Source organism: Atractosteus spatula, chromosome 27, assembly GCF_055471065.1.
Source record: "Atractosteus spatula isolate fAtrSpa1 chromosome 27, fAtrSpa1.hap1, whole genome shotgun sequence".
NCBI lineage: Eukaryota > Metazoa > Chordata > Actinopteri > Semionotiformes > Lepisosteidae > Atractosteus > Atractosteus spatula.
Genome location: NC_142732.1, coordinates 11060638 through 11088148, shown reverse-complemented (window position 1 = coordinate 11088148; position 27511 = coordinate 11060638). Strand labels below are relative to the sequence as shown.

The 27511-nt window shown below is 52.5% G+C and overlaps 1 protein-coding gene across 2 annotated transcripts; it reads right to left on the bottom strand.

Moving 5' to 3' along the window:
- Nucleotides 1-843: 843 nt before the first annotated feature.
- On the bottom strand, nt 844-22354 carry smtnl2 (smoothelin like 2). 2 transcript variants are annotated; one of them, XM_088906724.1, is made up of 10 exons: nt 22035-22354; nt 21217-21838; nt 9881-9968; nt 8824-9114; nt 8423-8491; nt 7688-7751; nt 7185-7331; nt 4717-4837; nt 4369-4520; nt 844-1742 (listed from the first exon to the last, which is right to left on the bottom strand). In XM_088906724.1, the coding sequence occupies exons 2-10, from the start codon at nt 21577-21579 to the stop codon at nt 1616-1618; spliced, it is 1422 nt and encodes a 473-aa protein (XP_088762850.1). In that variant the 5' UTR covers nt 21580-21838; nt 22035-22354; the 3' UTR covers nt 844-1615. The 2 variants fall into 2 exon arrangements, with proteins under 2 accessions (XP_088762850.1, XP_088762849.1); XM_088906723.1 differs by having other exon boundaries at nt 21217-22354.
- Nucleotides 22355-27511: the final 5157 nt, after the last annotated feature.

The window sequence follows — 27511 nt, the reverse complement described above, 5'->3', positions numbered from 1 at the left end:
ATTATAATCATTGCTTACACTTATATAGCGCTTTTCTGGACACTCCACTCAAAGCGCTTTTACCCTCCACCGCCACCAGTGTGTAGCCCCACCCCCACGAGGAGAGCAGAGTGATGAAGCCAGTTCAGAGATGGGGATTATTAGGAGGCCATGATTGGTAAGGGCCAATGGGAAATTTGGCCAGGATACCGGGGTTACACCCCTACTCTTTTCGAGAAATGCCCTGGGATTTTTAATGACCACAGAGTCAGGACCTTGGTTTTACATCTCATCCGAAGTACGGCGCCTGTTTACAGTATAGTGTCCCCATCACTATACTGGGGCATTAGGACCCACATGGACTGAGCGCCCCCTACTGGCCCCACTAACATCTCTTCCAGCAGCAACCTTAGTTTTTCCCAGGAGGTCTCCCATCCAGGTGCTGACCAGGCTCACACCTGCTGAGCTTCAGTGGGTTGCCGGTTCTGATATTGCTGCTGGCCATATAAAGCAAGGAATCTCCATTCTTCTCGCTCAGAGGCCTCATCTGTAGCCACTGCTTTCAGGAGAGAACACCTACAAATGGAAGAACTGGGAGACACTGTCACTGGCGATTCAATCGGCCAATTGGCGATAAGGGATCAATCTCCAAGGACCTTGGTTCGAGAGTCAGCTGAGGGCCTTGTGAAATATCGGTCTAGAAATGTGGCCACATTCTGCAAAAAAAGGGCACAGATCAGGTGCCACTGAGCATATTCTATGCTGTAATATGAGTTGAGGAAAACATCAGTGAAGGCCCATCCCTAACCTGTGGTGTAGACGCTTGTATGCTTATGAGAAAACTGAAGAGGAGGGTGTCCTGTGTAGCTCATGCAAAAAAAACCTTTATTGCAATATCAACAGTGTGCAGTCCTAGCGGGTTCCACTGTGGACTTGTGTTTATAGAAATCTTTAGTTTGCATCACATCAGAACTAAGTGTAGGGCTTCATAGCACCGTCACAGCGACGTAAGGAAGCCTCCTTCTTCACCGGAGCGCCTCTGGCCATCTTCCATGCCCTCGCTGGCACCGTTCCCGCCCAAGGTGTCTCCTGCTCCGTCTTTCCATCCTGTTTAAAACCCTCCTGTCACTGCGGACGGAGTGCTGAAGGCCAAACAATCTGCCCCGATCAATCAAGTGCCACAAAACTCTCTAGAACACACAAAGTGCACAGTTACAGGAAAAAGAGCAAGCAAACAAAACAAGCCTTTGAAATGGAGTAGCAACCCCCTGAACGCTCACACGGGGCGCCTGCGAGTTGGATCTCTGCTCTGTCTGGGCTCCTGTCCGTGGCTGGAGGAGCATCAGCGCCCTCTGCTGGTGGGGCCGAGTCGGGCTCTTCTGTCCCAGAGCTGGATACGCGCAGAGAGTGATGAGGAGGCTGTTCACTCTGACCGAGTGTCTGTGTCTGCGGCAGCCTGTACTCGCAGTTCCCAGGGAGTGCGGGAGGGTGGCCAGGACAAGGGAGGGGTGTAGCTGGGCAGGGGTTGTCCAGTTTGGGGGGGGTTTGCTGTGTGAGAATGGAGTTGTCGCCCCAGCGCTGGCAGTGGTGCAGACAGAGTGGGTGGCTTTGGGGGGGCAGCAGGGTGTCCTGAGCCTCACTCGAACCTGCGCAGGTGGTTATAGAGCGACTGCACGTAGGTGAACACACACATGGGGTCTGGCTTGCGGCCCATCACCAGCATGTCCTCCACCTCGATCAGCCGGTCACAGGCGGCTCTCTCTCTGCGGAGACACGGGACAGCAGAGTCAGGAGAGACTGACTGACACAGTGACCAGCTAACACACTGACCGACCCACTGACACACTGACTGACTCAGTGACACACAACCAACATTCTGACTGACACGCTGACTGACTGAAACACGACTGACTCACTGACACATAACTGATATTCTCACAGACTGCTACACTGACCAACTCACTGACACATGGCTGACATGCTGACACACTGACTTGCCCACTGACACACTGACTGACTCGGGGACACACAACCAACATTCTGACTGACACGCTGACACACTGACTGACTGAAACATGACTGACTCCATGACGCATAACTGATATTCTTACTGACAGACTGCTACACTGACCAACTCACTGACACATGGCTGACATGCTGACACACTGACCTGCCCACCGACACACTGACTGACTCAGTGACACACAACCAACATTCTGACTGACACACTGACTGACTGAAACACGACTGACTCACTGACACATAACTGATATTCTCACAGACTGCTACACTGACCAACTCACTGACACATGGCTGACATGCTGACACACTGACTTGCCCACTGACACACTGACTGACTCGGGGGACACACAACCAACATTCTGACTGACACGCTGACACACTGACTGAAACATGACTGACTCGCTGACGCATAACTGATATTCTAACTGACAGACTGCTACACTGACCAACTCACTGACATATGGCTGACATGCTGACACACTGACTTGCCCACTGACACACTGACTGACTCAGTGACACACAACCAACATTCTGACTGACACACTGACTGACTGAAACACGACTGACTCACTGACACATAACTGATATTCTCACAGACTGCTACACTGACCAACTCACTGACACATGGCTGACATGCTGACACACTGACTTGCCCACTGACACACTGACTGACTCGGGGACGCACAACCAACATTCTGATTGACACGCTGACACACTGACTGAATGAAACATGACTGACTCGCTGAGGCATAACTGATATTCAAACTGACAGACTGCTACACTGACCAACTCACTGACACATGGCTGACATGCTGACACACTGACCTGCCCACCGACACACTGACTGACTCAGTGACACACAACCAACATTCTGAATGACACGCTGACACACTGACTGACTGAATCATGACTGACTCACTGAGACGTAACTGATATTCTAACCGACAGACTGCTACACTGACCAACTCACTGACACACTGACCGGCTCACTGTCTGACCACCCCATTAACTACTGTATATAATAGCCACCAACTGACTGATACCCTGGATGGGTGGTTACACATCCTAAAGGCCAGATCTGGAAAGAATTTCTTCCAAAATAAAAGAGGATCAGCGAACCAAAAGTATTGCATCACCCTGGGATGATCTGCAATGACAGATGACGATGTTGAGTCTTGGAAGAAAGACACATTATTGTACAGAGCCTACACGCATTTCTGTAAACGTGTGCTGTTTTCTCCAGCGCCTGTGGGTCCCCTGTTAATTGAGGAGTCCTGCTGCATAGTTTGCTCATGACCTCAGCTGGCTGGGCGTGCTGGGCGGTGATGTGATGACCAGGTGGGGTCTCCAGATGGGGTCTCCAGAGGCAGGGAAGACATCTGTCACGGTTGTTATCCCTCCTCTAGAGGGTGATCTCTGACCTTTTATTATTAGTTTCATGCTTTTAAAATCGAATTCCTTTTTTATTTAAATTCTATTAGAAATTTAAAGAATCAAAAGGCAAGACCTACAATGGAAATATGTAAAAAGTATCATTTTTAGTTTTTACCACTGTGAATTCCTCTGGCTGTGAAGTGTCTATTTCTGTATCTATTTCAATATTCTGTCTCCTTTTCTTGTATTTCTGGTGTTTATAAAACATAGCATCACTTTATTAACCCTATACAAATTCTTTGCATTAGGAATTCATCTTTTCGCAGACCCCAGCTTGCTCTCCATGAGACACACAGACAGGGAGAGAAGCTGGGGGTCAGAGCACAGGGTCAGCCATTGTATAGCACCCCTGGAGCAGCTGGGGTTAAGGGCCTTGCTCAGGGGCCCAACAGAGTAGGATTCCTCTGCCAGCCACGAGATTTGAACTGGCAACCTTCCAGCCACAGGCGCAGATCCTGAGCCACAGAGCCACCACTCCGCCCAATAAAAACTTATAAAAAAAAACCCCTTTTATTATGAGTTTCATTATTAATCTGTCCTCCCATCAGTTCCTCTCCGTGTTTTAACCATAGCCCTTCTCCAGTCTCATCCGGATAATACCGTCGGCGTAGGGTCCTAAACAGTTGTAGTACGCCCCCTCCTGGTCAACTAACACCACCACAGCAGCAGGCCAGATTTCATAAGTGGTCTCCCATCCCAGCTCTGTCCAGGCCCTGCCAGCTGAGCTCCTGCAACCTCACGGGGTCAGGCTGCAGGCTGCTGTCCAGGTTTGTTTGGATTTCAGAGCTTGGTGTGAAATTTTATCAACCTAAGGACCCATCTGGGTATTGCCGAGGAACGGAGCGACTGGAAAGGAGTTCTGAGACGGAAGTTGTCCCTCAGTGGCTCTGTGTCACTGAGAGCTCTCCCGCGGAGCCTGGGCTGCACACTCACTCTGCCTTGCTGAAGGCCAGCTCGAAGTTCTGCTTGCGGTTGGCAGGGCTCAGGGCGTTGTAGTCGAACTCCTCAGGAAAGAAGGAGTGCACCAGCGCACAAAAGGCCATGCCGTCACTCCAGCTGGACGAGAAGTTCTGGATATCTATGTTCTGGGTGGGAGAGGAGAGCACGCATAAGAAAAAGGACTTTGCACCTTCTACGTGCCAGAAAGATTCCCTGGGGTGGGAACTGAAAGCGAAGGACTTGTGCACTTTTACAGTGTGACACAAGGAGCTACTCACTTTAAAGAACAAGAAAACACCACACTGATCACAAGGCCGTGCAGTGGAACTGACCCTCACTCACCTGGTAGCCAATGGTTTTGGAGCGACACCACTCCAGCAGGATCTGTTTGATACTGCTGGCGCTAGAGACCCCAAAACTCTGCGAGCGTTTCAGCTTTGGCTTTGAGTCCCCAACTTTGGGTCTGAAAGTAGAGACACTGGTGAATATAGTGCACATCGACTATAGTAATGTACTACAGTAACTCACACACTGAGCACAATAAACACTGCAGTCACACACACTGAACACCACACAGCACTGGAGTCACACACACTGAACACCACACAGCTCTACAGTCACACACACTAAACACCACACTGCACTGCAGTCACACACACTGACCACCACACAGCACTACAGTCACACACACTGAACACCACACAGCACTGCAGCCACACACACTGAACACCACACAGCTCTACAGTCACACACACTGAACACCACACAGCACTGCAGTCACACACACTTAACACCACACAGCTCTACAGTCACACACACTGAACACCACAGCACTGCAGTCACACACACTGACCACCACACAGCACTGCAGTCACACACACTGAACACCACACAGCTCTACAGTCACACACACTGAACACCACACAGCACTGCAGTCACACACACTGAACACCACACAGCTCTACAGTCACACACACTGAACACCACACTGCACTGCAGTCACACACACTGAACACCACACAGCACTGCAGCCACACACACTGAACACCACACAGCACTGCAGCCACACACACTGAACACCACACAGCTCTACAGTCACACACACTGAACACCACACAGCACTGCAGTCACACACACTGAGCACCACACAGCACTGCAATCACACACACTGAACACCACACAGCACTGCAGTCACACACACTGAACACCACACAGCACTGCAGCCACACACACTGAACACCACACAGCTCTACAGTCACACACACTGAACACCACACAGCACTGCAGCCACACACACTGAACACCACACAGCTCTACAGTCACACACACTGAACACCACACAGCACTGCAGCCACACACACTGAACACCACACAGCACTACAGTCACACACACTGAGCACCACACAGCACTGCAGTCACACACACTGAACACCACACAGCTCTACAGTCACACACACTAAACACCACACTGCACTGCAGTCACACACACTGACCACCACACAGCACTACAGTCACACACACTGAACACCACACAGCACTGCAGTCACACACACTGAACACCACACAGCTCTACAGTCACACACACTGAACACCACACAGCACTGCAGTCACACACACTGAACACCACACAGCTCTACAGTCACACACACTGAACACCACACAGCACTGCAGCCACACACACTGAACACCACACAGCACTGCAGTCACACACACTGAACACCACGCAGCTCTACAGTCACACACACTGAACACCACACTGCACTGCAGTCACACACACTGACCACCACACAGCACTACAGTCACACACACTGAACACCACACAGCACTGCAGTCACACACACTGAACACCACACAGCTCTACAGTCACACACACTGAACACCACACAGCACTGCAGTCACACACACTGAGCACCACACAGCACTGCAATCACACACACTGAACACCACACAGCACTGCAGCCACACACACTGAACACCACACAGCACTGCAGTCACACACACTGACCACCACACAGCACTACAGTCACACACCCTGAACACCACACAGCACTGCAGCCACACACACTGAACACCACACAGCACTACAGTCACACACACTGAACACCACACAGCACTGCAGCCACACACACTGAACACCACACAGCTCTACAGTCACACACACTGAACACCACACAGCACTGCAGCCACACACACTGAACACCACACAGCACTGCAGTCACACACACTGAACACCACACAGCTCTACAGTCACACACACTAAACACCACACTGCACTGCAGTCACACACACTGAACACCACACAGCACTGCAGCCACACACACTGAACACCACACAGCTCTACAGTCACACACACTGAACACCACACAGCACTGCAGTCACACACACTGACCACCACACAGCACTACAGTCACACACACTGAACACCACACAGCTCTACAGTCACACACACTGAACACCACACAGCACTGCAGTCACACACACTGAACACCACACAGCTCTACGGTCACACACACTGAACACCACACAGCACTGCAGCCACACACACTGAACACCACACAGCTCTACGGTCACACACACTGAACACCACACAGCACTGCAGTCACACACACTGAACACCACACAGCTCTACAGTCACACACACTGAACACCACACAGCACTGCAGTCACACACACTGAACACCACACAGCACTACAGTCACACACACTGAACACCACACAGCGCTGCAGCCACACACTTCAAGCCGCGGAATGACTGGAGAGGAGACACAGGGATGCCTTGTGCTCAGTGTGTTTCGGACACAGCGGGATACCTGCTGGGGTCGGAGTCCAGCCTCTCGAACGGAGCGCGGCGAGTCTGAGTGCCCATCGTGCGCGGCAGCGTCTGTGACCTCACCAGCTCCCGGCGCCGGTCCCCCACCCTGGGCAGCGGGGAGGATTCTGGGAAGCCATCCACACTTCTGCCAAACAGACACCGTGATCTTTTTCGATAACGCTGTCTGTCGGACACATCTCCAGACCATGGGCTCTCTTGTTACTTCAGGGAAGTACTTTAAGGCTCAGGTGGGTCTGACTCCGGCAAGAGAGCATTTCCACATGTTTAGACTCGGGCGCAGAACAGAATGTCTAGATATTAAAGACATTTCCCAATCGATAGAACTAATCCCACACAAAGCACTCCAGTGTGCTTTCAAAATCCTTTGATTTCCACGGAGAACGTCATGCCTATCTGAACAACGTTGGAAGGACCAACAGCGAGCAGCACTAGAAGTGGTATGTAACTCATTACTGATCCGGGGTGCACTGGGGGTCTCACCTGTCAGAGCTGGGAGCGTTGCTGACCGCTGGTGATTGCTTGGCTGTCAGGGGGACGGGTTTGTCTGAAGAGGGGAAGACAGTGTGAGAGGAAGCCAGCAGGCGGTATCGCTGAGACGAACAGCGCCACAACACTGAGGCTAATCGCGAATGAATGTAGGAGCACACTTCAGTCTGGGCTCTGCTTCACCGAGGACCACAGAGGAGAGCAGGCACAGCTGCTGCTCTGCGTCGTTCGGAAATCACCCCGAGACCGAGCTCTCCTCCCGGGGACACAGGGCTGTAGGCTGCAGGAAGCAGGGAAGTCTGGACAGTGTTTTGAGTTGGCTGGACGGTGTGGACAGCGTAGACAGTGGTAGTGTGGACAGTGGGTGGACAGTGGCAGTGTGGACAATGTGGACAGCAGTAGCCTGGATAGCGGCTGGACGGTGGCAGTGTGGACAGCGGCAGTGTGGGTGGACAGTGGCAGTGTGGACAGGGTGGACAGTGGTACAGTGGATGTTGAGGACAGTGGCAGCGTGGTAAGGGTGGACACCATGGGCAGAGGAAGAGTGGACAGTGTGGACAATGGTAGAGTGGACAGTGTGGACAGCAGCAGTGGGAAAATTGTAGAGTGGACAGTGGCAGCGTGGACAGCGGCTGGATGGTGGCAGTGTGGACAAGTTGGACAGTAGTAGAGTGGACAGCAGCTGGACGGTGGCAGTGTCAGACAGCAGGGGCTCTGGGGAGGGGGTACCTGAGGCACGTGGGGAGCCCATTGTCCTCAGCGGGCTGGGGGTCCACGTCTTCACTGGACAGGAGACGCCTGGCGAGAGACAGCACAGGGAGAGAGAGGTGAGGGCGAGGACAGACTGGCAGAGGGAGGGAGGAGAGGGACAGAGAGGAGAGGTTACAACAAGGGAGGAAAGAGGGCGAAGATGGGAGGGAGGGAGTGACAGCTCACAGCTCTAACAAGTGTAACATCAAAGGGCTGAGGTGGTGTGTTTCTACCACTGAAATGGAACCAGCAGGAACATTAGGTTTCACTTTAACCAACCTGATCCAACAATTTGATCATTAAAAACACAGGCTTGGGCAAGACATGAAATTTTTTGCGAGGCACAGGTGAAGAATGGTCTGATCTTTCACCCCACTCACCTGACTGCTGAGCAGTTTCAGCCACAGGTACGGACTGGCTGCTGCTGGATGCCGATTGGCCGACAGGTTCAGGCTGTGGGCCAGCAGGAGGCGGTGCTCTCTCTCTGACCGGGGTGGTAGGTGACTCTAAAGTTTTGGTCACTGTGGCAACAGAGGAATCTGCTGTTTTGGTTGTCGCGGTGATAGGGAGGTGTGGCATGCGCATGGCCACAGGGGCAGTGTGCTCTTGTGCTGCGTAGCTAGGGGCGGGCTCAGGGGGTGACTTCACTTCCTGCGGCACAGAGGGGCTGTCTGTTGGGAGAGAAGAGAATGAGAGCCAAAGATTCACTTCACAGCTAGATGTACACTAAACGCCAGGACCGGGCACAGGATATTCTCCATGTGAAGAAGGCTCAACAGAGCCTCTATTTCCTGAGGTGACTCAAGCGATGGAGTATGCCAGTACTTGTGTGTGTGAACTTCTACCACTGCACCATCGAGAGCATCCTCACCAATGGGATCACCGTGTGGTACGGCAACACCTCTTCTCGAGAACGAAAGGCACTGCAGAGAATGGTCAATATGGCCCAGAAGATCATCGGTTGTGGTCTCACCGAGATTAAACAGCTCTATGAGGACCGCTGCTGTGGTAGAATTCTGGCCATCACAGAGGACAGTCACCACCCCGGGCATGAGCTCTTCACCCCACTGCCCTCAGGCAAGAGATATAAGAGCACACGGACACTGACCACTAGATTCTTCAATGGCTTCTACCCACAAGCAGTGCGATTGGCGAACACATTTGGCCATGCCCCTCGGACCACACCTACACCATCTACCTCATTATGATTTCTTATTAATTGCACATCTGGTGTCACTGTTTACATGTCTGCTTTGTTTACATTCAGACTGTTTACCTGTTTGCTTGTACATTGTCTTGATGCACTGTCCGCACATTGTGTTTTTACACTTTTCTTCACAATCGGGAGACTTTCTGTAAGTAAGAATTCCATTGTACCAGTACATGTACCGGTTACATATGGCAATCAAGCTCAAGGTCACGTTCATGTGTTGTTACCTGGGCCAGACTGGTGCCCATTCTCCACCACATGGCTGCCAAGGGCTGCAGCTGCATCCACATCAATGAGCTCCTCTCGGTCGATGCTCTGCAGCAAAACAGAAAGGGGTGAGAGTGAACTCTGCTGCAGCTGAAGACACTTTAGGACCACAGAATTAATGACACAGGGTAAGAGTAATTTATTTATGAATTACACTTTAGTAAATAACTCATATATATATTAAGGATGCATGTTCGGGAGAAAAACATGACATTCTGTGAGGCCGTTTGTGTGCTGCCTGTCTTGATCTGCCCCTTCCTGATGACACACTGAAGCACAGAGGGCTGCAACTTCCTGTTGTGTTTCTGCTGATGCCTAGAGCCCAGTGTTGGACTCCAAGCCCTGCAGTCCACTAGTGTCCAGCCTAGGCGCTGGTCTGCAGAGCAGCTCAGTACGCCGACACCAGTCCACTAGTGTCCAGCCTAGGCTCTGGCCTGCAGAGCAGCTCAGTATGCTGACACCAGTCCACTAGTGTCCAGCCTAGGCTCTGGCCTGCAGAGCAGCTCAGTACCCTAACACCAGTCCACTAGTGTCCAGTCTAGGCGCTGGTCTGCAGAGCGGCTCAGTACGCTGACACCAGTCTACTAGTGTCCAGTCTAGGCGCTGGTCTGCAGAGCAGCTCAGTACGCCGACACCAGTCCACTAGTGTCCAGCTTAGGTGCTGGTCTGCAGAGCGGCTCAGTACACTGACACCAGTCTACTAGTGTCCAGTCTAGGCGCTGGCCTGCAGAGCAGCTCAGTACCCTAACACCAGTCTACTAGTGTCCAGTCTAGGCGCTGGTCTGCAGAGCAGCTCAGTACGCTGACACCAGTCTACTAGTGTCCAGCCTAGACGCTGGTCTGCAGAGCAGCTCAGTACGCCGACACCAGTCCACTAGTGTCCAGCCTAGACGCTGGTCTGCAGAGCGGCTCAGTACGCTGACACCAGTCCACTAGTGCCCAGTCTAGGCACTGGTCTGCAGAGCGGCTCAGTACCCTAACACCAGTCCACTAGTGTCCAGTCTAGGTGCTGGTCTGCAGAACGGCTCAGTACGCTGACACCAGTCCACTAGTGTCCAGTCTAGGTGCTGGCCTGCAGAGAGGCTCAGTACCCTAACACCAGTCCACTAGTGTCCAGTCTAGGCGCTGGTCTGCAGAGCGGCTCAGTACCTTAACACCAGTCCACTAGTGTCCAGCCTAGGCGCTGGTCTGCAGAGCAGCTCAGTACACTGACACCAGTCCACTAGTGTCCAGCCTAGGCGCTGGTCTGCAGAGCAGCTCAGTACACTGACACCAGTCTACTAGTGTCCAGCCTAGACGCTGGTCTGCAGAGCGGCTCTGTACACTGACACCAGTCTACTAGTGTCCAGCCTAGGCGCTGGTCTGCAGAGCGGCTCTGTACGCTGACACCAGTCTACTAGTGTCCAGCCTAGACGCTGGTCTGCAGAGCGGCTCAGTACGCTGACACCAGTCCACTAGTGTCCAGCCTAGACGCTGGTCTACAGAGCGGCTCAGTACCCTAACACCAGTCCACTAGTGTCCAGTCTAGGCGGTGGTCTGCAGAGCAGCTCCGTACGCTGACACCAGTCTACTAGTGTCCAGCCTAGACGCTGGTCTGCAGAGCGGCTCAGTATGCTGACACCAGTCCACTAGTGCCCAGTCTAGGCACTGGTCTGCAGAGCGGCTCAGTACCCTAACACCAGTCCACTAGTGTCCAGTCTAGGTGCTGGTCTGCAGAGCGGCTCAGTACGCTGACACCAGTCCACTAGTGTCCAGCCTAGGCGCTGGTCTGCAGAGCAGCTCAGTACACTGACACCAGTCCACTAGTGTCCAGTCTAGGTGCTGGCCTGCAGAGAGGCTCAGTACCCTAACACCAGTCCACTAGTGTCCAGTCTAGGCGCTGGTCTGCAGAGCGGCTCAGTACCTTAACACCAGTCCACTAGTGTCCAGCCTAGGCGCTGGTCTGCAGAGCAGCTCAGTACACTGACACCAGTCCACTAGTGTCCAGCCTAGGCGCTGGTCTGCAGAGCAGCTCAGTACACTGACACCAGTCTACTAGTGTCCAGCCTAGGCGCTGGTCTGCAGAGCGGCTCTGTACACTGACACCAGTCCACTAGTGTCCAGCCTAGGCGCTGGTCTGCAGAGCAGCTCAGTACACTGACACCAGTCCACTAGTGTCCAGCCTAGGCGCTGGTCTGCAGAGCGGCTCTGTACGCTGACACCAGTCTACTAGTGTCCAGCCTAGACGCTGGTCTGCAGAGCGGCTCAGTACGCTGACACCAGTCCACTAGTGTCCAGCCTAGACGCTGGTCTACAGAGCGGCTCAGTACCCTAACACCAGTCCACTAGTGTCCAGTCTAGGCGGTGGTCTGCAGAGCAGCTCCGTACGCTGACACCAGTCCACTAGTGTCCAGCCTAGACGCTGGTATACAGAGCGGCTCAGTACACTGACACCAGTCCACTAGTGTCCAGCCTAGGCGCTGGTCTCCAGAGCTGCGAGCTGAGGTCCACTGGGCTGTTTCCTTTCTCACTGAGAGCGCCTCGGATCATGTGAACATGGCCTCTGTCCCCCGTCCTTCCTGCGCTTCCTGTACTGTGCGCACGTCTGGCTCCCCAGTGCCATTTCACTGCGACTCAGTGGTGAGAGTATCCCTTCCCTCCAGAGGTGGGTTGTTATTGTTAATGGGCTCTGTCTCCGTGGCAACCTCGCAGCACCTGTTCCTCTCCGACAGGATTCTGACTCTCCTGCCATTTGAAAATCACTCACCCCTGCCTGTGATGGCGGGGTTCTGCAGGACGCAGGAAGCGTGTGGCAGACAGAAAGTGCCGGGAGTTTGGCTGGCAGCCTGCGAATGGTTTAACATGCATAACAGGTTTGTTTTGGTTCTGTTTATGATCTGATATGTCAGTACGGCCCCTCTGGCTGGCTTCCCTTGGGAGTCATCTGTTCCAGTGCTGAAAATGGCGCCATGCTTCCCACAAGTCCACTGTGAATGATGCCCCACAATACTCAGAACGGGCCGGTGTGCCAGGACAAGGGACAAGGGGGGAAAGCATTTTCACATTTCGTGGTAAAATGCAAATAAACAACTCTGTGGTGGCCTCCGATTCTACAGATCTGATCAGAACTCCACTGGAGGCAAGAGGGAGGGCTGGAAAGAGGGCTTTTTTGTGGCCGTGTTTATACAGCACACACACGTGTGAAAGGCAGATGTATCCCTGATCCCGCTGTATAATCAGCTCTTGGCCCGCGGGGGACTGGAGCCAGGTGACATCACTGGCTGAGGAATGTGGGGGGAGCATGTGTACGAAACAGCTGGCTCTCGGGCTGCGAGACCAGATTGATTACACGATAAAAGGCTCAACAGGTCCTGCCAAGGCCCAGCTGTCTCCTTCTGCTTCTCCTCTGTACATGCAATCGCTTGACAGCGCACATGAGTGACAAGTCGAGAAAGGGCTACCGCACTCTGCGCAGGGCTGGAAAAAAAGCGTTTGGCTTTTTGTCTTTGAAACTTTTTGTGATGCATGCATGCATACCCTCAAAGCAAGATGTTGAAACACCATGTCTGGAGACTCCTGGAAAACTGATTTTTCTAAGATTGTCTTTTCATTGTACTTTGTTTGTTATTATTAGTTACAACTTTTTTGTGTGTAGTACAACGTCTGTGCTTTGATTGCAATAAAAGCTGGGTGATAAACGCTGTTTGATGGACTTGGCTCTCTTCATTGCACTGCCCTGTGTGCAGAACAAAGGCGGCTTTCAGCTGCCCCTAAGCTGAATGTTCCCAGATATTTTCCAACAGAATCTTTTCTTTTTTATCAGGAGGGTAAATCAATACCTGTCTCGGTCACAGCCTCTGTCCCTCTGTCAGACAAATCCCCATCAAACCCAACATGCTCTCCTTTGCTCCAGGCTTAAAAAGAATATAGTAACTTCAGGCTCCAGAAGGTGTCTTCAGATTAGCAACAGGGGACAAGAAAGAAGAAATTCTGTCCTTGCTCTGCAAAAACACAGCGCAGCCTGGCCTGCTTCACATCCAGAGTTGACCGTGCTAAGACTCTGCAACCATGGCTTCAGCCTGAGAGAGGCCACCAGACCCCCAGGGACTGACAGCATCGCACCTGTATTTCTCCCAGTGCTGTTCAGTCCAGCAGGGAGCCTCAGGGGTGCCCGGGAGACGGACAGCGCTGGAAACATATTCAGAAATCCACCAGTTTGTAGGATTGTAGGAGGGTGGATCTTCAGAGTTTCTGCATACTCTGCATACTTCTGCATACTCTGCAGAAATGCTGGAAGCAGGCAGGCAACAGATCATCTTGCCTGTGTACATAATTGCTTCACATGTCCTAAAAAAGATTAGTTTACAAACTGATTTAAATCCTCTTTAAAAGAGAAGGGCTTTAGTTCTGTTTTTCTGCAGAGATCTGATACAGATACTTCTGCAATCTCTAGAATGGAATAGAATAGAATCTCTTCCTCAAATGCTCCAAATTTTACAGAAAGGAAGTCAGGAGAGCACAGAGCCTGGTCTGAGGCCTAGTGCAACCCAGGAGCAGACAGCCAGGATAGTGAAGTTAGTTACACGAAGCCGTGGAAGGTGCTGATGCTGGATCTGTGCTGCCAGACCCCAGCTCACAGCGAGAATCTGACCTGACAGCACTGAACTCACTGGAGCTTGGCTCTGCTGACATCTGGAAAAAATAGCCCTGCAAAAAGAGCATTGCAATAATAATCCCCTCTTAATCACAGGGCAAGAGTCTTTCAGAACTGTTGTCCTTCATCGGGGCATTTAAACCTCACTCATCAAGCACAGTACATAGCTTTAAAACATCTTGCAAGGCAGTTTCTCAGGATAATTAGCAGCTGGCTGTGTTTTATTAGCAGTCTATCTCCCATGTGGAACCTTTAAATAGACACAAAGTAAAACTCATCTTATCTTAGATTTCAAAGTGGCAGGGCTCCTGAATGCCAAGCGCAGTGCCAAGCGGAAAAATGGACAGAAAACCTTCTTATTGGTCAAACCCGTTGAGGCAACAGCCACAAGGTTGTGTGAAAATATGTTTGTGGGCACAAATGTGACCTAATGAGGGAGCAAGGGCTTTATTTTCTCATCTGAAAAAGAAACAGGTCCTACTGACCTGCAGGATTCCGGAACACCAAGGGAATGGGATCGGGATGGACAGAAGTCCGCGGACAGGGTGCCTGGCCGGCCACATGCAGCTTTCCTGCTGCTTGAATATAAATAACTCTGACCGAAGGCAGGATTCATATTTTCCAGGCTCTCTAATCTCCACTGGCTCTCGGGCACAGAGCCACGGCGACTCTGCTGTTGCTTGATTCTCACAGATGATCCCCAGGAAGGCTGTGGTCCGAGAGCACACTCCCACAAACACAGAGAGGCCACACAGAAGGAGTCGGAAGATGTCAAGCCTTATCACCAGTGTATTCCTTGTATTTCCTGTTTTTAGTGCCTTGGGATCTCGGAGACTGCTGTCGCACACTATAGTATTTGTTTATCATCTACAGATATGATATTGTTTATTGTATGTGCCTGAAAACACTCAGGGTATAGTATTTGTTTATTATCTACAGATATGATATTGCGTTTATTGTATGGGCCTGAAAACACCCAGGATATAGTATTTGTTTATTATCTACAGATATGATATTGCGTTTATTGTAAGTGCCTGAAAATACCCAAGGTATAGTATTTGTTTATTATCTACAGATATGATATTGCGTTTATTGCATGTGCCTGAAAACACCCAGGGTATAGTATTTGTTTATTATCTACAGATATGATATTGCGTTTATTGTAAGTGCCTGAAAACACCCAAGGTATAGTATTTGTTTATTATCTACAGATATGATATTGCGTTTATTGCATGTGCCTGAAAACACCCAGGGTATAGTATTTGTTTATTTTTACAGATATGATGTTGCGTTTATTGTATGTGCCTGAAAACACTCAGGGTATAGTATTTGTTTATTTTTACAGATATGATGTTGCGTTTATTGTATGTGCCTGAAAACACCCAGGGTATAGTATTTGTTTATTATCTACAGATATGATGTTGCGTTTATTGTATGTGCCTGAAAACACCCAGGGTATAGTATTTGTTTATTATCTACAGATATGATATTGCGTTTATTGCATGTGCCTGAAAACACCCAGGCTCCCACCCACACCCTACATGCGGGGAGTGCAGTGCGTGCTCGGTGGTCTGCACACTCGCACTGTCCTACCGGGGGGGCCGAAATCACGCTGGGAATTCTACAAGAGTCTGCCAGGCTGCACTCTGGAAGAGTCTCCATGGTTCCTACCATCAGATGAGCAGTGCTCTCGTCCGCCCCAGTGGGAGTGTCCATGCATGAAGAGCAGCTGGCAAGCCAGCGCCTGCTGCTCGGGGCGCGAGGACACACCCCAGAATCCCCGCTGACCCCTGCAGCACTTCCTGTCCGCCAGCGCCCCCCGCTGGCCGCGAGGCACTGCCAGGGCGGCGCTGGGCACAAAGCAATGGAGGCAGATTCCAGTGATCACACATGCAGCCAGTGCACCACTTTGCCTGCTCTGCTCCAGGAGGGTTCCAGGCTCCACAGGGAGCTGGACCAGGACGGACGTGGGGTGAAAAGCGCCCCCCCCCCCCACCCACCCTCTGCAGGGTCTCTCCAGCCTGTAACTTTAGCCTGCAAGGAGAATAAAGAGGAACCACCTGCTCAGGGATGGGAAGAAGAGTCTTCAAAGGGTCCCGGAGGCCTTCAATTTAACAGCTGAGAGGCTCCGCTGGAAGAGGCGCCTTTGAAACGTTTTCCGCTGGGAGAGCAAAGCAAACAGCAGACAGCTCTGATCTTCCTGCTGCACGGCATTTAAATCACAGGCTTCGGGTAATTAGTGGGGAGACGCCTGGTGGAGCCGGTGTTCCTGGACGGATCACCCAGCACTGGGGCTCCCCTCTACAGCGCACGCGCGTCTCCACACAGACGCCCCGGTCTCTGCCCCTCGCCCCAGCAGCCCCTCCGGCTGGGCTCGAGGTGCAGAGGAGCACCAACAGGGCCCTCACTCCGGCCGCTGGCTCGCTCCCGTTGGGCACAGTTGACCAAAGGCCAAGAAAGCAATCTCCCTGACGCCCAGAAGAGTGAGGTCTCCACAGCCCGAAAACTACAGCACCTGTCCAGCCAGCCCCCCCTCTACACAACCCTGCAGCCAGACCGCACTGAGCAAACCCTGGCATTCAAAATGGCAGTCCTGAGATCGGATAACTGTAAGACCTGAATCTGCAGAGATACGGTCTTATCCGCTGGGGCTTTTTGGCGTCTCCTGTCGAAGCTAATCACTTGCTCCCGCCTTTTAATTTTGGCTCAAGATCTATAATTACGTTTCCTAGCCAAACATGCAGGAAGCACGCCGTGTCTTCCAGCCCTGGAGAGTGGGGCCTTGCTCTGTGCTCGGCTTTGTAAACAGGCATGCAGCACTGCAAAAGGGCACACCAGCTGGCCAGGGGGAACAGCTGAAAGGAGCCAGCTGCAGGTGACATTTGCATGGCTCTAACCTTTGGCTGAATCTCTCCTGGAATTTGTTTTAAATGAATAAATCATTGCAGTGGTGGTGGCGGCGGGGATTATATGGAGCTCTATCTCCTAGATCCGCAGCTAACAGATCTAAGGCCGAGAGCCTCAGAGTCTGCTGAAAGATGGCTCCAGTTCTAAACGAGCTGAACTGAGCAAAGCTCTTTCCCGAACCCCCCCCCCCACGACCTCCCTGTGACCCCTTTTCTGCAGCAGTGCATGAGAACAATGGATAGAAGAGGGATGAAGTCACTCCCAAAGAGGACTTTATTAACCCAATACCATGGCAACGCGCACGTTATTGCATTGTCTGGTACTCATTAACCAGGGCTGGGGCCATAGCTGGCAGGGGGCTCTGAGCCCACCAGCTCAGCCCCCTCCCAGGAATCCAGGAATCCAGGCCAGACGGCACTGCAGTGACCACAGAGCGCCCGGCCAGTGACCAGCGTCCAGTTCAGAAACCTGCTGGAGGTGATCGTGAGGCCACCGAAGTCAGCAGGAGCTGAAGATGTTGAAGACGATTCCTGCTGGACTGTTCTCCGTCGCTGTCCTGTGCGTTACGCGCGAACTTCAGCACTTGAGCAGAGTGCGCACTGAAAGCCATCTGGCAGGAGTGCAGATTTCAGAAATAACGACTATCTGATAATAAAACGCAGCTGCCAAAAGCCCCGCTGAGCTGTTTTTCCATTTTAATTTGACAAACTGAAAAACAAAACCAAATATAGCCCTCGACACCGTACCAGGGAAATTCCTCAGCTCTGTACGTAACGCAACTGTCAAAACTGTGCGCGGTTCAACAGATCTCCACGGTTAAAGAGGGGATAATGACTCTTGCGCTCCTTTGCAGTGTACTGGACTCCAGTAACTCTCCTGTTCGATATTTTTAAGACCTGGGGGCTTGAGATGAGACAACACTGACGGGCACTGGTGTACGGAGCAGAACAGAGCCTTCAAGACGAATCACAAGACCCACGCACTGCTGCCCACCTCCGTTCCAGAAGCGGGCTTGTCGTCTGACAGGGGACGGGGGGTCGGCCTGGGGACAGGCCAGGGTAGTGCCAGGCCCAGCTGAGAGGTGCCCGGCCCGGGCCCTCTGGCACACTTGTCAGCTGAGGCTTTTACAGAGACCTGCCTCCACGAGCTGACGGGGTCTGTACAGCCAGCCTGCACTGCCTAGACTGGGTGAGAACAGAGCAGGAGAGAAGAGCTTGACTGAGAGACACCAGCAAGGAGCTTCCAGCTGTCCTACACACCGGCGATTCTGCCGCAGCTTAGTTTTGAAATGCCTCGGCACATTAGTGCCCACAGAGTGGCCTGCATTCAGAATCTCCACCGTAAACCCATGCTCCCAGCGGGCAGGAGTGGTGGCTCTGTGGCTAAGGATCTGTGCCTCTAACTGGAAGGTTGCCGGTTCAAATCCCGCAGCTGGCAGAGGAATCCTACTCCGGTGGGCACCTGAGCAAGGCCCTTCACCCCAGCTGCTCCATAGGCGCTGTACAATGGCTGACCCTGTGCTCTGACCCCAAGCTTCTCTGTGTCTGGTATGCAAAAAGACGAATTCCTAATGCAAGAAGTTGTATAGGGCTAATAAAGCAACATTATCATTATTATCAGTGCCAGCATCAGAGATTGCTACAACCCATCCTTCTCGATCCTCAGTCTAACAGTGCCCCACACCTCCTGCACTAAAGGGCAGCTCTGCTCTTCTCTGCTCTTCTCTCTGCTTTGTAAAGCACCTGCAAGCTTTGCTTCAGACAGGCTTCACAGAGTTTTGCCCGAGGGAGTTTCACGAGCCAGCAGCTACGCACAATGGCTCTTTGTTCACGGATCAGTGATAGATAGCAGGGAAGTGGAAGTCAGAACCAGTGACTTCTCCTCATTGTTGTGCTCACGAAGACGCGGCACAATCCATCTGTGACGATCCTTCACACCCCCTGTTCAATCATTTCCAGTCACTCCCCTCAGAACGTACATACCGACTCCCCAGCTCCAAAACCATCAGAGTTAAGGTCTCATTCATACCTGTAGCCACATCACTACTTAACACCTGACCTTCTGTGCAAATATGTCTGTTTATTGGTGTTCCTACAGTCGGGTTTTTTTTCTTCTGTCCGTCTGGACATCAACACTACCGCTGAAAAACAACTGCCCCCCGCAGATAATAAAGTCTCTCTCTCTCTCACACCAGTCTCACAGCTGCCTCATCCTGTTTCTGAAGGGGGTGTGACTGGGGCAGAAGCCTCTGATATCAGAAATCCGATGTCTTTCTGCACTGAAATAACACGGTCAACAGTCAACCACCCCTGTGTTCCCACAGGTTTTGGAGAACAATACCCCAGAAAATTTAACTCTCACTCTTACCTTGATTTTCCTGAACTCTGCTTTTCCTGTGGCATTTGTATAATAGCAGGCACAAGTTAGCCTGTTGATATGGGTGCCCTGGGTTCAAATCCCACCCACTGCCTCATTTCACGCTAAACCCACAGTGCTGGCAGCAAGTCTAGTCTAGTGAAGCGCAGTAACTTTCCTGAGCCTGGGGTACAGCATGTGGCACAATGATGAGCAGGACAGAACTGATCTAGATCCAAAAAACACCGAAGGCTTTGGAGACACTTCACTCGAGGTCTTTGAGACTCCCAGCACATTCTGAAGGTAATTCTCCTCCTCGGCCTTGTGGCACCCTTTCCTCCCGTTTTCCTACAGTAACAGAAAACAGCTGTCCGAGTGTCACACAGACTCCTCCTCAACTGTTAATGATTCCCTGGCTGGCTGTTAATGCACACAGATCACTTCATTCGGAGCGAGGAAGAACCGCACACAGCCCTGCGCACCCAGTTCCTAGGGGGAGACCAGACAGAGGGAAAAAGGACATTTATTCTGGTCCACTGGTAACTAAGCTCAGCACAGTTTTACCATAGTAAATTGCAAGTAAGCACACAGCACAGCACTTGTATAAGCACATACAAGTCTGGGGGTGTGTGAAAGCTCACTGTGCTTGTAGAAACTGCAGGAGGACCAGCCAGCCGAGCAACACAGAGGGGCAGGAGTCCACTGTTGCCCCCAGAGCCCACCGCACACTGCCCTGCAGCGGGGCGCGGCCCCAGCCGGGCCACACACGAGATCAGGGCTGCTGCTGGCTTATGCAAAACCCACGCTGGTCCAATGACGCGAGGATGTTTGTTTGTAACACTGGTTTTGCATAATCAGAGGCGCTTCTGCAAAAAGTAGAGTTTAGCGTTCCTGCTCCTCTCTCTGAGAAAAGTCTCGCGAAATGAAAACGGAGGATTTTTTGTGAAATAGAACCAATCAACCGTCTTTCGGATGAGACGTTAAACCGAGGTCCTGACTCTCAGTGGTCATTGTGTTAAACTGATGTCCTGACTCTCAGTGGTCATTAAAGATCCCCGGGCATTTCTTGATAAAAGTAGGGAGTTATCCCGGTGTCGGGGCCAAATTTCCCCTCTGGGCCTCCAAATTGTCCCCATGTATGATTGGCTTGCACTTGCCCTGCGATGGACTGGCGTCCCGTCCAGGGTGTACCCTGCCTTGCGCTCGCTGCTTGCTGGGTAGGCTCCGGCTTCCCGCGACACCGTATGGTATAGAGCGGTTTGGTAAATGACATGACAATGACATAAAACCAATCAAACCGACAGCAAAAAAATCCCTAATCACAACTGCAGAGAATCGCCTCTGTTGATTGTATCCCCGCCTGACCCTCGACCCCCGAACCCGGAGCCCTGATTTACTCACGCTGCTCTTGCTGGACACGGCCAAGGAGGCGCGGCTGGAGAACCGCCCCGGGCCGGGCGAGGCGGGGGCGGCGGCGCCGCGGGGCTGGACGGTGCCCGTCAGCAGCTCGACCTGCCGCGTGAGCGCCTCCAGCTGGCCGCGGAGCTGGCGGTTCTCGCGCTGCAGCTCGGCCACCGCCCGGCCGAGCGGGCTGACCAGGCCCAGCGCCTCCTCCACGCGCCGCTCCACGCCCTGCTTGAACACGCTGATGTCCACGTGGATCTCCCGCACCGCGTCCTGCAGCGTGGTCTCGTAGCGGCCCAGCGCCTCGCACACGGCCTGCGCCTCGGCGCCGTCCAGCCCGGCCAGCTCGCTGCCGTCCATGCTCTCCTGGAGCTCAGCGCCTCTCACCGGCAGGCAGGAACACAGCCTCCCTCTGGCTGCCGGACACTGCTGAGAGTCCAGTGCTTGTCCAGAGCCCAGAGAGTCTGCCACTGCTGGCTGAAGAGACTGGGGACAGGTAGATAACACCGCTGGGTCGTCTAGGAAAAGTCCCTCTGAAGCCTCCAAGACTCCTGCATTTAATGCTGAACCAGTGTGTCCCAAGTCCTCAGCTCTGTAGTGAACTGGCAGTGTCCGGGCTCTGTTGAAAAAATACAGCAGTGACTAAAATCTGCTCATCTACTCTCCTGAAAAATCCTAGGGAGGTACGTGGTGCAATGATTCTGGCTGAAACAACTTCTGAGAAAGGCTATAAAAAGTTGGCCGGAGACAGGCCGCCTGTCCGGTGCCTGGAGGTTGGCAGCAGGGCAGTCCTCGAACCCCGGGCGCACACGGACCTGCTCTGCGTCTGGCTGACAGCCTGTGCTCTGCGCGCCGTGCTCCGCTGCTCTGTGACGGCTGCTCCGCTGGCAGCCGGGTTTAAAGCACGAGTCACCCGTCCAGGTTAGTCTGTTACTCCCCAGGGCTGGAGGAGGAGGAGGAGGGGGGGCACCACAGCCCTGACAGCTGCTGGAATCTGTCCCTCTGTTTATGTTGTGGGTTTCTTTTCTCTCCTCCTCGCCTACCAGTGAATCTCTCTCTCTCTCTCTGAAGCTCTGCGATCCTCCCAGCCTCCACCAGACACTACCTGGCTGGCCGGCTGCCTCTCTCACACAGTGCGCTTGCACAGCGCGGGAGGGGAGCCGGCCCCTCTCTCTCCCCGCAGCGTGGCGGGGGGGGGGGGAGGAGGGGGTGTTGTTGCTGGAGCGGAGGGGCGGGCGGTGGAATCCTGTCCCAGCCTCCTCGCGCTCTGCGACTCACGGGGGAGACGGGGAGAGCAGCTGGGGGAGATCTGGAACGGGGGGGGGGGGGGGGGGGGGGTGGACAATGCAGAGGCATGTTGCTTTGAGAGAGGGGGTGGGGGTGGGGGGCTGTGCAGGGCCGCTGTCAGACTTCTCTGCTTCCCGGTGTAACGAGATCCTGCCAAACCAAACATTCCTTATCAGGAGATGCGGGAGTGGGCCAGCAGAGGGAGGACAATACCAGACAGGACTCCATGGAACACACAGGACCCTCGCCGCTGCCCCCCGCTGTCGGGGACTGGCTGTAGATTTGCTCTGGTGCAGCAGGAGTACAGCAACGCCTCCTGCATGACGGCACTGCTGTGGTACAGGGTGGGTTTTCTGTTATTGACACGTGATTGCTTTCACGGTAGGACACCTGGATTCTGAACGAGCTCTTGAGCAGGCACACAGCGACGGAGAGTTGCTGAACAGGCCCCTCTATCTTTGCCAGCAGCTGTATCACCCTGCAGCTCACAGCTGGCAGCCCAGTGAAGCTCAGCAGGTGTGAGCCTGGCCAGTACCTGGATAGGAGACCTCCTGGTAAAGCTAAGGTTGCTGCTGGAAGAGGTGTTAGTGGGGCCAGTAGGGGGCGCTCACCCTGCGGTCTGTCCTAATGCCCTAGTATACTGTAAAAAAGCGCCATCCTTCGGACTCTCAGTGGTCATTAAAAATCCCAAGGTGTTTCTTGAAAAGAGTAGGGGTGTAACCTCGGTGTTCTGGCCAAATTTCCCCCTGGCCTTTACCAATCATGACCTCCTAATAATCCCCATCTCTGAACTGGCTTCATCACTCTGTTCTCCTCCCCACTGAGAGCTGGTGTGTGGGGAGAGTACTGGCGCATCATCCAGGTGGGGCTGCACACTGGTGGAGGTGGAGGGGATCCCCATTACCTGTAAAGTGTTTTGAGTGGAATGTCCAGAAAAGCGCTATATAAGTGTAAGCAATTATTATTATTATCTTTGATTATCTTCCAGTGGTCTCAGGCGAGCCCAAGTGGGTCAAATGAGTGGAACAGTCACTCAGGGACTCAGCATGCAGGAGCTAGGCTGCCCCCCTCTTGCGTCCTGAGCATTTTCAGTGTGGATCCCAGTAAAACAGGATAACGCGCAGAGAGGTCATGGGAGAAGTAATCACACTGCTTGTCACACTTCATGGTGAAATAAAGGTGTGCAATAAACATGGTACAAACGAAAGATTCCACTGTTTCAATTTCCTGAATTGTTCCACGATCAATCTCTGTGCACTGCCCTCCTGTCTGACAGTAAATACCCAAAGGGACTGCAGGAATTTTTTTAAAATGGTTCTCAATTGGCACTATCTGATGGACAGTTCAGGAGCTGCATCACACTTACTGAGACTCGGTTACCTGGGAATGCTGGGAGAGAATGACTCACAGCCGGATCTGCTGCGACACACGGAGCCCCGGCCCCTGAACGATAGCCGGCCCCAGATGACATCATGGGCCTGATTGCTTAACAGATCGAAGGCAAGTGTGAATTCTGGGAAAGAAGGACCACAGACAATGTAGCAAGCTCAGAATGAGGTCATTCCTCCGGCTGACAGCACCTGTTGAGTGTATAGTAATCTTGTCGGGATGAAGAGAGATTAGGCTGGCAATCAGTTGGAAATTCCTGCTTTTCTTCCTGAAGATGGGAAACAGCAGGGCTGTTCCGGCCAGTGCGATAGTGACACGTGATAACACATTTGCGTTTCTGATCAGCTGCAGTAGGTCTGCGCAGTGTTGAATGAGGCTGTCTGGGGTTCTGACAGTGTGGTGCCGGCTGTAAGACTTTCTGTCACACACATCTGAACTCCAGGGCTTCGTCGGAGCAGCACATTCATAAGCCACAGACATATTGCCACTGACCATCCAGAAGATAGGAGCGATACGAATGTGTTTTCAAAACATACTCATCTCTTTCTTGGGGTTGTTAGCACAATGTGTGCACAGTTACTCACACACACAAATCCCTCTCTCAGGCAATTTCACTTTGAATTTCAAGGCTTTGTGGGTCAGCCAAGAAAGCTGGTTTTGCCAAAGCACGTACAACAACAGACATCTGCAGCTGGACAGGACACAGAACAACAGGGTTAGATCAGGTAAAATAACTTTTAGACGGTGCGGTGGCTCAGGGTCTGCGCCTGTGGCTGGGAGGTTGCCGGTTCGTATCCAGCGGTCGGCAGAGGAATCCTACTCTGTTGGGCCCCTGAGCAAGGCCCTTAACCCCAACTGCTCCAGGGGAGCCGTATAAATGGCTGACCCTGCGCTCTGACCCCAAGCTTCTCTCCCTGTCTGTGTGTCTCATGGAGAGCAAGCTGGGGGTCTGCGAAAAAAGACAAATTCCTTAAACAAGAAATTGTATATAGCCAATAAATAATCTTATCTCTCTCTCTCTTACGTACAGCACTTTATCACGGAAAGGTGAGATAATTGCAGCGTTAATAACACCTGGATGTGTTGTTTAGCTGTCCCTTGTCCTGTGCGTGTTTGAGATGTGCAGCTACAGTCTCTCTGTCTGCATCTCTGTCTCCTGGAGTCTAATGCCGGTGTCACACTACACGACTTTTCCTAGGATTTTCAGTCGTAGCCTTCATTTACATAATCGTAGGAAAATCACAGCAAGTTGTAGAGAGTCGCAGCGCGCAACCGTTACCGTCAGTTGTGTAGTGTGACACCCCCAGCGCTCTGAACAGCCCCCACGAGTCAAAATGGCTTGATTGTCTCGTAGCGGGTCACAAGTCGCAGGGCTGGGCTCCTGAGTCTGCAACAGTCACAGCCAGTGAGCGCTCAGCTGGAAGTACAGTGCGGACAATGCAGCCGCAAGGAAAGAAGGAAAGAGTGTTTTGGACGGTGCACATGGAGGAGAGGCTCGTCGAACTGTGGAGCCAGCACAGAAGTCTGTTCGATGTTTCGTGTTCGTGGTTTTGCGTTTGTCGTTTGTTTACTATCGTGCGCTGCTCCTCTCGTGCTCCACGTTGAGTGGCTGCCAAAATGAGGCGGTCCTTTCGCAGCGCAAGACGAGATTTGGAACTGTGATGAAAAGTTGTGAGGGAATCGTGTGGTTAGTCACCCCCTGCGATTCCTAGTCGTATCACTTGACACCCTCTAGGACAGAACAGGCAGCGAGATTCAGCAACTGCAGTCATTAAATTTGACGTGCTCTCCGACTGGAAGTCGTGTCGAGTCCTGTAGTGTAATGCCGGCTTAACACTCGGAGTCGCGTTCACAGGAACCACAGCTGCAGCCTGTCCCTGGACACGACTCTCCTGCCCTGCAGACCTGCAGTGACCCCCACACCTCTCCTGCTGTCCGGTTCCCTTGCTTAGGGAGCAGATCCCTGTTTCCCATTTCCCTGTTTTCCCTCCCAAGCAAATCGGCAAGCACGTGGCTTCCTGGCTTTTCTCAGTGCTCTGTTAAGACACCAGAAGCAAGAATCAGAGCAGAGCAGAATCAGGCTGACTCAGGATGGATCCGGAGTGTCTGCACACTCTCGCCAGGACACTGGGAGACGAGGGTCACTGGGTCAACAGAGCTGGATTCAGCTCTGTTTTGCAACCAGCACTGTCTGATTTCAGAGTCAAGGCAGTGACTCAGTACACTGGATGCTAATGGGATCGATTCCCCAGACCTCACTTCTTCTCGGTCTTAATATACGGATTCCTCTTAATTTTCTCTTGTGTCCTCTGCTCTGAGCTTCACTCCACTGTGTTGATCCCACTGTGGCTTCATCAGCACTTCTCAGGAAGAGTTGCAACATGTTTCCGAATTCCACAATCTCCAGGGAATGCACCTAGAGACGCCAGAGTACATTTGGAATTCAAATTGCTACGTAGAGACCTCATTCTGCTCCTGAGCGCGACAGTCCAGTCCTCTGGTTGGTCACCCCACCTGCTGGAGATCACGGACTCCAGTCTGACAGGTGAAAGCCAGTTCTCCCACAGAGCCGCAGTAGCAAAAGACCAGTAAATGCAACAGTAATGTGCACAGCAGATTGGAGCTCCTGCACACAGTGCAGAAAACAGATATTTACAGCTCCTTCATCCATTGCTATCAGATCTTTCTTGGCAGAAAGGACTTCAGGGAATGTTCGGGCTCTCTCCGTCACAAACCCAATCTGTTCTTTCATCATCCTTATCCGCTGATTTTATTACACATATTTACGGAGTATTTGTAGCTGTTCTGCTGCTTTGTGGTTTTTCCACAAACAAGCCCCCATAGTTATGAGATCACGGTTGCCATGGGAACCCCAAGGACCCAAAACAGCCTGTTGATGAGGTCATTCGCACTTCACAGGCAATGGGATTAATTGGAGCCAGAAGCAGGAAGCAGCAGAACAACTTTGAAAACGACACACGCAGCTCAAAACATCCCATGGAAGTTGGTTCCATACGTGTTTCTGCAGCAGGTGTAGACATCCCAGCCAGTCACTGTGGAAACAGCACACAGGATACTACATTACGCTGTGCCTTAACTCTGGCCTTTGTAATGACTTGAAGGCCACAGATACCTCAGGCCCTGAGGCCTCTCCAAGGCTGGGTTACCAGAGAGAGCTGTGCTTGTGTCTGCTCTGTGCTGTGCTTGGCCCTTTATTCATACGCAAGGCTTCCCATTGTAAATCATCAGGGCTTAGTATCCTATGATATGATATTATTGTTGGCTTAGTTTCCTATGAGCCCAGTGCCTGTGTGCTCTGGCCTCTTCATGCGACTGTAAGCAATCAGACCTCAACCTCTCGGACAGGGACAGGGACACAGCGAGTCGGTCAGCGCCCACCACGTGGGAGGGGGTGTGCTGGAGTAGCGGAGCTAGTTTGGATACGGTGACGTCATCGCCCTTCCTGCGCGTAGCAGGGACCTCGGCTGCCTGGGCTGGGGGAGGTCTCCTTTAGCTCACTCGGCTGGTTCCCTGTTGCGTTACGCCTGAGACCCGGGTTCGCGCCCCAGGTGCTGTGGGACGGAACGGGGTGGTGGAGGGCACGAGCCCACGCAGA

What these genes read in the sequence shown, in the direction of transcription:
- smtnl2 (XM_088906723.1), bottom strand. Translation starts at nt 21,579, where the DNA reads ATGGACGGCAGCGAGCTGGCCGGGCTGGACGGCGCCGAGGCGCAGGCC. An exon ending in AACGCTCCCAGCTCTGACAG is followed by an intron (nt 7,332 to 7,687) that starts GTGAGACCCCCA and finishes TCTGTTTGGCAG; the next exon opens with AAGTGTGGATGGCTTCCCAG. An exon ending in CCAAAACCATTGGCTACCAG is followed by an intron (nt 4,521 to 4,716) that starts GTGAGTGAGGGT and finishes TCTCCCACCCAG; the next exon opens with AACATAGATATCCAGAACTT.